Here is a 9,029-nt window from a genome sequence, read left to right on the forward strand (position 1 = left end):
AGGTAATCCCCCCTACAGAATTTTTAGTCCAGGATTGTCACTTTCAAGAAAGCACCCTAAAAGACAAGATCATGGGTTACTACAGAAAAGAAAGTGAGGAGAAGGTAGAAGTGGACATTTTGCATCTTTTGAAGTTGTGCTGCGGGGGACATGAAGGCTAATGGCATCAAGGAGAATAAAGCAGAGAGCCCATGAATCTGGAGCAGAATGCTTAGGACCTGACAGCAGAAGACATGCTATTTAATACCTGCACGTTGGCCTCTTCCTGCATTTTTTCTACTGAACGTTAAATATAGCATGCAGGCTGAAACTTCTGCATCTCTTCCTAACTGTTAATAAATGTACTTAAAGTCTAAATGACTTGAAATCCAGCCTCAGAGTCACTTCCTAAATGAGACTGAAGCTCTGAAATAATTTTCAAGATTTCTGGAAATATTGCCCATCACAAGACTTCTTGTTAGTAGTCTTAATGGTGCATTTGAGAGGGAGTGCTAAACATTCCCCCCAAAATAAAAAGGAATTAGTAGGATAGCAGGGGATAGAAAGAGTGTAAAGGTGACATATGTACATGAATGAAAACGAGATTATCAGGCTATAACTGGTTTTTGGACGTGGATAAATGATGGAATAACATATGCCTGTATTCATTCAACAAACGTTATGCCTCTCATTAAAATGCTATGCTCCCTTCTGCCTCCTGAGATTTCCTATACCTGCTTATTTTCCTTGTGTGTTTCCAGTGGCTTTGGCCTGCTGCTGCTATAATATAAATGTTGCCCTTCTGGGGATGAATCAGTGCTGTTTCAGATAAGCAGGCACAGGATGGACCGACATCTGTTTCAGGAGCATTGGTAATGCTACAGGAGGCAAGCAGGCAAAGAAAACAACAACTGAACAAGCAAAAAGAACAATTCTCCCTTGAAATTTTACGTTGCTCAAGTTGTCTTGGGGCTGGGGTGAGGCCAGGCCCTTTGCTCCAAGCAAACAACATGCAGATTGTGTAAACTCATTCATTTATGTCTTGCAAATGCTTGGCTGTTTCTTAAGGCTAGATTTACTGTTTTAATGTCCTTCTTCACTATTATTTTCCAGTGTGGACTTTGTGAAGTGGTCCTCCCAGGGAATGCTGAGGATGAGCCCCGATGCAATGAATGCTCTTTTCAAACCTACAATCGACCAGATTGTTCAGCACCTTAGTATGTATCTGTGTGTAATCCCACTTGCTAGCTGAGCTGAGACTGAAGCTTCATTTGCCTGTTTCAGACCGGCAGCTGGAATTGTAGTCAAACAACCCAGCTAGGCAAGGAATCTAATTCTGAAACTTGTAGCTCTATACAAAGTGTTCAGGAAAGTAATTTCAAGTAGGGGGCATCGCCTTAATATATCTTACTACCTCATTCTAGTACAAGTTCTTGAGTGTGATTCAGTCCTGTTGCTGTCTAAGCTTAAATTATTCTGTACTTCTAGGGCTACAGGCATCCAGAAGGCTGAAGTGTACTGGTTAGCCCAGATCCTACTTTTCTTTTTCCTGTTTCTGGAAAGAACTAATTAATGCCAGAGACATAATTATGTTTCTGATTATTCCTGTTATTAAGACCTCTAGTTCATTTCTCAGCAGTGGATGGACTTATAAAGTCACAATTTTTTTCATGACTGCCCAAATCACTGACATCTCTAAAACACAAATAATAAGTGATGCATCTTGGTAAAAGTATTCCCAGGCGTGGCTTAAGCAGCACTGGATATATTAATCCAGTAGTAGGAAGTGACATAGGTTTATTGTGAAATTAATTACTCAAACTCTGCCTCATGGAAGACTTGGTTTGTATCAAGTAGAGTATAATATGTATGCTGAGCATGGTATTATTGCCTATGCATTACAAAGCACTAATTGAATTGTATTTGGAATAGAGTATCCAATTTTGGTCTTTGTGTATGAGGAATTATTAGGTAAATTTGAGAGGACACAACTTAAGACAAATAATACAGAACAGCTTATATGTGAGCAGGAAAGGAGAGATCTAGGATTGCAATAGTTTGGACAGACATCTCATTCATGCTGCCTCAGTTATTTAAATGAACTAAGGGTGTGCCTTAGTTGATGCTGAGTGATTAAAATATTTGCTTTTTTTGGAACTAAAGGACGTGGGCTTAAGCTAAGAGGGAAAATTGTAAAAACGCAAGGAGGTATTATTTTGCAGATGGTACACATTGTGGTTAAGATGGTAGGGTCCAAAATAGGAAGTGAATTTAAAATTGGATGAATTCTGTGGAATGTAGTAGAGGGCCTTTGAATCGGTTAAGTTTGGGAATATCTTATTGCTACTTGCAGTGACAAGATGACGTCTATTCCCCCATCACACGTATTCTGACTGGCAGGATTTCTTTGCAAAAAATCTGTGTATCTCCCTTTACTAGTTCAAATTAAATAAAAATTCTGTTTAGGAAGCCTAAATGCCACTTCTCCTTTGGAAATGTCCTATGCTTTCTAGTAAGTTCCCATTCACAGGCATTGCCCCAGTGAAAGACTGTATGGACAAGACCATAGCCTCTTCTGTAGAAGAGGAAGTGAAGCAGAAGTGGAACTAGTGCATGCTAAGTGTGGTGGAGTGGCATAGAGTCCCTCAAAACATGTGGCAGTTTCAGATCTTGTGTATATTAGGATATTAGGATTTTCACCTGCATCACTTTGCCTTAGGAAAGTTTTCCCTACCTTACTGGCCTTTGTTTCTGTTTAGGTGATGTGTTTGATAAACCGGAAGTGACCAGTGTCAAGTTTCTGTTTCTGGTGGGTGGCTTTGCTGAATCCCCCTTACTTCAACAAGCTGTCCAGAGTGCTTTTGGTTCCAGATGTCGAGTCATCATTCCTCAGGATGTGGGGCTCACTATACTCAAAGGAGCTGTCCTCTTTGGTCTAGACCCCGCTGTCATCAAAGTGCGACGTTCCCCTCTCACCTATGGTGTCGGGGTGCTGAATCGGTTTGTGGAAGGGAAGCATCCACCAGAGAAGCTGCTAATCAAAGATGGCACACGCTGGTGCACTGATGTTTTTGACAAATTTATCTCAGCTGACCAATCTGTAGCCCTTGGAGAAACTGTGACGCGCAGTTACACACCTGCGAAACCTTCTCAATTAGTAATAGTGATCAATATCTACAGCTCGGAACAAGAGAATGTCAGTTTCATCACTGAGTCTGGAGTGAAAAAGTGTGGCACCCTTCGCCTGGATCTCACGGGAACTGATGCTTCAGTGCCAAACCGGCGGGAGATCAAAACACTCATGCAGTTTGGGGACACTGAAATCAAAGCCATAGCCATTGATGTTGCCACCTCTAAAAGTGTCAAAGTTGGTATTGATTTCTTAAATTACTAGCAGTCCATTTACCCCACCATGGCCTGTTTGTGAGACTGTTCTTCCACTATTTCATTTTTTGACTTTCATATATCATGTAATCAACTTGAATTTCAGCAGGCTAGATGAGAACAGCCAGTAGGTAGGGATATGTCATGTTTGTGACCTTGGATGACCAAAGGCTGGATCTTAAAAGACCCTTTAAAAGTTTGGGGAGCAAAAGTTCCAGAGGTAGTAAAAGTCACTGAGTTGCTCAAGCATGCTTAAAGCCCCACCTTTTTTAAGTAATACTGATTGTTGTTGGGTGTTAAAGATTAGTTAAAAAATATAAAATCATTATGTCTTTATTGTGCCCTTCTTCCTCTTCTTCCTCCCAAGAAACACTCACCAATTCACAGGGTGGTTGTAGGAATTATCTGTTTGAACAGCACCATCCTCTGAAAAAATTACTAGCTTACAGTCTTTTGTTCTCTTGATTTTGCCCTGTACTTTCAAAATTTTAAATGCTGAAAGCCACGTACTTAACAAAATAGAAACTGAGTTTCTTAATTTCTGAGATTCCACTGAAAATAAAATCCTTGGAATCCTTAAAAAAAGATTTAAAAAATATATATATATATTGGGAGCCTAATATTAACTGCTCCAGTCTGAAAATAAAGCCTTTATTGTTAAAAGCTCTTAGAGCTAGCTTTGGAACTGAACAGCTAGCATTGCTCTCATTTACACTTTGGAAAATTATTAAGAACAAAGCTATTTTCCTTTTAAGGCTGTTTTAAATTTACTTTTATTAGTCTACATTGGAAATCACAGAATCGCATAATAGTTGAGGCTGGAATGGATCTCCATAGATCAACTAGTTCAACCTACCTGCTCAAAGCAAGGTCAACTAGAGCTGGTTGTTCTGGACATTGTCCAGTTGAGTTTTGAATATCTCCAAAGTTGGAGACTCCACAGCCTTTCTAGGCAACCTGTTCCAGTGTTTGACCACTCTCACCAAAAAAAGTGGTTTTTTTTGTTTAAATGTAATTTCTTGTATTTCAGTTTGTGCCCATTGCCTCTTGTCTGTTCACTGGATACCACTGAGAAGAGTCTGTCTCCATTTTCTTTTTGCCCTCTTAGGAGGCATTTATACACACTGGTAAGATCCCCCCAAGCCTTCTCTTCTCCAGGGTAAACAGTCCCAGCTCTCTCAGCTTCTCCTCCTGTCTCACATGCTCCAGTCCCTTAATGAACTTTGTGGCCCTTTGTTGGACTTGCTCCACTAGGTCCATGTCTCTCTTTTACTGGGTAGCCCAGAACTGGACCCAGCACTCCAGATGTGGCCTCAGCAGTGCTGAGGAGAGGGGAAGGATCACCTCCTTCAACCTGCTGGCAGCGCTGTTCCTAATGCAGCCCAGGATGCTGTTGGCCTTCTTTGCTGCAAGGACAGGCACGTTGCTAGCTCCTGTTCAACTTGCTACCAAGACCCTACCCCCCCAGGACCTTCTCTGCCAAGATGCTTTCCAGTCAGTCAGCCCCTGGCCTGCACTGGTGCATGGGGTTATTCCTCCTGAGATGCAGGACTTTGCACTTCCCTTTGTTGAACTTAATGAGGTTCCAATCTGCTCACTTCTCCAGCCTCCCTCTGAATGGCAGCACACCCGTCTGGTCTATCAACCACTCCTCCCAGTGGTTATACTCTTTTTTCATTAATCTCTGTGTTAATTTTTGGAAATACAGTTAGCTGATGGCTGTCCAGGAAGTTTTAAACAACTTAAAAGGGAAAAAATGTCCAAATCAAAAGTATCATAATCTATTTTGAGTAGCAAACATTTTAATAATGAAAAATACATTTCTGTATTGAGTTTAACATGCATTAAAGTGGAAGACAGAGGCCAAGAGAATGAAACTACAAATAGCATTAAGGAGATAAAGCATTCCTTTTGTGGCTGGGAGCACACAACTATACTACAGGGGAAGTACAATGATGGTCACAGTAACATCTTGCTTACCAAATAACAACTTTCTAGAAATATTTTCTTATGCATGTTCACCTGGAGAATTTCTTCTGCAACTGGCACAATTTTTATTTTGTAAAATCCTACGAGTGGGTAACTTGTGAAACCCTGGATCTGTATCTTCCATGAACCGACAACTTTTAATGCAAATGCAAATCCCCATTCAAATTTGCAGACTAATATTAATCAGTAGAATCACCCCAAAATACTGACACTTCCAAAGCTTTTACAGAGCTGATTACCTGCTGAAATTCATTACATTTTTGAAACTTTGCAATGTTAATTGTTAAACTAAACCTTCCTTTCTAATAAGTTGAGCATGAGTTAAAGCCATTACTGACACTTTTGGGAAATGAAAATTTTAACAATTATTTCACTAGTTTACGTTCCAATCCTGCACTTCAGATTTCTATGTAACCTAGAGTTTTGCCACAGTAAAGAGTGCAGAACAGGCTGGCTGCATTTTGCTCTTGAATTTTGTGTCTCCTGCAGAATTCCCGAGTAGAATGTGAAAAGAAATCTGTTTTGCATTCAGTTAATTAAAAAAAAAAAAAAAAAAGACTATGGAGAATGCTAGTCACAGTATCTGGCTGGATACTTTCTGTAATTACAAAGTGTGCTTGCTAGCATTCAGTTTCCTGCTGCCTGCTAAATGCTTTAAAAGCTAAATAGAATTTTTTGTGTGTTGCTTTCCATGGTTTACAAACAAGAGAAACTTTAAGATGAGTTATGAACAATATAATTTTATGTATATACAATATTTAAATATTGTACAGACTCTTTCTTTCTACAGTGCTATTTTCTTGTATAAAAATGCTCTTTGCCTCTGTTGATTTCATTCAGCTGTTAATTTTAAATAACAGTTTTTCAATCAGCTTCCATAATTATAGGCTTTTAAAGATGGTAAGATATGAAATGTAAAAGGCTGATCTTATAATAATAGGAAAGAAATGTTGGTGTGTCAGAGAATACAACATTCTTCCTGCAATGCAAGTTATACCAGTTAAGCATATTACATGGATGCACTAGTATGTTGGTGGGATTTTCATTTCTTTGTTTCAGATCATCACCCTTCCATTTCTAACAGTTCATCATAATAATGGATGAATCCTCCTGTAAAATCGTGTTAAAATTTAGAATGTATGATCTGGATATACAGCTTCTTCAACAGGTTTGGTTTTGTTTTGTTTTTTTATGGATCTTCTCTGGTTAAAAAAAATACTTGCCAAAGCCAGGCAACACCAATTTATAGTAGCTGCAGGTCAGATGCAGTAGAGACTACTAGTCTACCAGTGCCCAAACACAAAGTTCATACAGAAGAGCAGGCTTCAGTATCTTTGCATTCTGCGTTTCACTGAATGGGTCTGATTCTGCACAGACTTGTTTCCAGTACTTTTGTGGCCTTAAGTTAGTGCAGAATTTGGTCTAGTAAAATCTTCGTTACGTGGCTGCAACCCCCCCACAAAGAGGAGGCCCACTACAGATCATGTGGCTCATGATTTTTGTGCTCTTTTCAGCCTGTTTGCAGTGAATAGTAACAGTAGTTTCTGCAGCTCTTCAGAAGTGTAGTTTTTGAACAGTAGTGTTTTTCTGCACTTTTGTATTCACCTTTTATAAGATTCTATGTGGATCCAAGCAGGGTTTTGTTAATTAAATGATTCTGCTGTAACTGTAAAATGTGAAGATTTTGGATATTTTTGCACTTCCTCATTATCAAGCTTATCTTTGCAGAACAGGGAACTACTGAGCAAACTCCCACCTGACCTCATTGCCCTTTTTAAACCCAAGAATGGAAAATTAGCTTGTCTTTCTAGTGAATTAGAATAAGGAAGTAGATTATTATGCTATGGTCTGTAGTCTATAGCCCTGTTGAACAACTTTAAATGGTAAGTGGCATATGGATGCCCATTTTGATAGTGAAGGTTGTTTAGGCTATAAAATTAGTATGAAATTTATTAGGAAATGAGTCATATTTAGAATAGTAATTCTGTAACTTTAGCAGGATATTCCCTGCAGAGCATTTTTCCGTAGGGATTTCAGATGGCATTGTGCAACTTAGTGTTGAAAAGGCCTGCTATCCTTAGGCAAAACAGGCAGCCTTGACAGAAGTTTTTCTTAAGCAGCAATTTGCAAGTGTGGGTCAAAGTTACATAGCTCCAGGCTGAAAGTTAGCAGCTAATTGTGATAGAATGACTAATTGTACTAGAATCTGATAAATGTGCAGTGATGGGTAGAACAGGTAACATTGGTATATTTATACCACTGTATATATATACAGGAGTTTTAATGCATTATTATGAGAAAGCTAATTATATATTGCAGAGGCTTAATCGCCAAGATAAGCTGCATATTTATAATATGAAGTGGCTTAAGCGGCTGAATAGTATAAAAGTTGTTGGGCATAATGTCACAGTACTCACCTGCTTAAAATAGTCTTAAACTATATTATAAAACCAACCATTGTGGTCTTGTTCACCTCTGTGCAAGATAAGTTCAGATTTCACTGATGTTTGGAGCTGTTCACAACTTGTCTGGATTGTATCTGAGTGTTCTTGTGTCTTCAACCATGTCAAATAAAATATGATAAAACTAAATTTTATTTCTGGGTGTTACTATTTTTATGAAAATCTCTATAAAAAGTGAGAAAGTGAGAAAGGCTAGGTGGTTATACTTGCATTTGGATGCACCTTCATATGCATAACTGAGCAAAAGGGATGCCAACTGTATGTGCTGCATATCAGACTTTTTAAACCTGTTTTGATCTGTGGATACCTAGAGTCTTTGCCTAGAGGTTGCAGGCCTCTGTGTAGCATATGCAGATCTTCAAACAGTAGGCTGCTTCTTTTTTAGTTCACGCGTGTATTTCTTAGAGGGAGTCCATATGTGCCTACGGTTGAAATTCACTGTTGGGGATCCTACTCAAATTCCACAAAGCTTGTGTAGCTTTGAATAGGCCATTTGTTGGGTGTTAAGACAGGAAGGCTTCAGACAATACCAAAAAACAGATTAGGTATTTTCTATAAGACATCATGAATCAGAATGAGAGAGCTGGGAAATGGCATGTGCTCAACACTGAAGACATACTCTTCTTGCCACTCCTTTAAGACATTTTCTACAGAACTCTCATGATGTCGAGAAATACAACAGTGCTGCTGGTTTTCACTGTCATCTAAGTATTACTCTTAGAGCCTATTGATGATAACTAGAAAACCATAACAGCATATAAGATGTAAAACAAAAAACAGCATGTGACTGTGGATATTCCATAGTCACAGTCCATGGTGGCAGGTCTGAAGGAAGATACACGTTGAGTAGAGGGTGAACATCTAAATGGTGTTCACATCCAGGGTAAATGCAAAATTTCCAGAATTAAAATTGTTCACCTTCAAAATTTATCAAAGAAGGGATTTAAAATACTTGCTTGAAGCACTGCCTGTGGGAGGAGGGGAAATATATTTAAAACAATATGCAGATGGCTTTAAAGAATGCCAGTGCATGAGTTTCTCTCCCAAGCCTTCAGGTTGCCACCAGCACCGACACATTTCCCCGAAAAATACTCCCAGGTATTTGCGCGCAGGGCCCCGGAGAGGCAAGGAAGCCGGTGCCTTCCGGGGAAGGCCCCCTCCAAGGAAGAAACGGTGCGAGGCCGCTGCTGTCTCCGGCAGGGCGCCGGCTGGCCG

At 39.5% G+C, this 9,029-nt stretch overlaps 1 protein-coding gene across 1 annotated transcript in view; it reads left to right on the forward strand.

Annotated features, from left to right (window-relative positions):
* The window catches only part of HSPA12A (heat shock protein family A (Hsp70) member 12A), a 56,321-nt gene extending 52,934 nt beyond the window's left edge, over nucleotides 1–3,387 (forward strand). Inside the window, 2 exon segments of the mRNA XM_026069660.1 lie at nucleotides 1,093–1,196; nucleotides 2,739–3,387. Of these exon segments, the coding sequence (XP_025925445.1) occupies nucleotides 1,093–1,196; nucleotides 2,739–3,373 (739 nt within the window). The 3' untranslated portion in view covers nucleotides 3,374–3,387.
* The last annotated feature ends 5,642 nt before the right edge of the window (nucleotides 3,388–9,029 follow it).

The sequence above is a fragment of the Apteryx rowi genome, unplaced genomic scaffold (genome assembly GCF_003343035.1).
Source record: "Apteryx rowi isolate R43461 unplaced genomic scaffold, aptRow1 scaffold_3, whole genome shotgun sequence".
Lineage (NCBI taxonomy): Eukaryota > Metazoa > Chordata > Aves > Apterygiformes > Apterygidae > Apteryx > Apteryx rowi.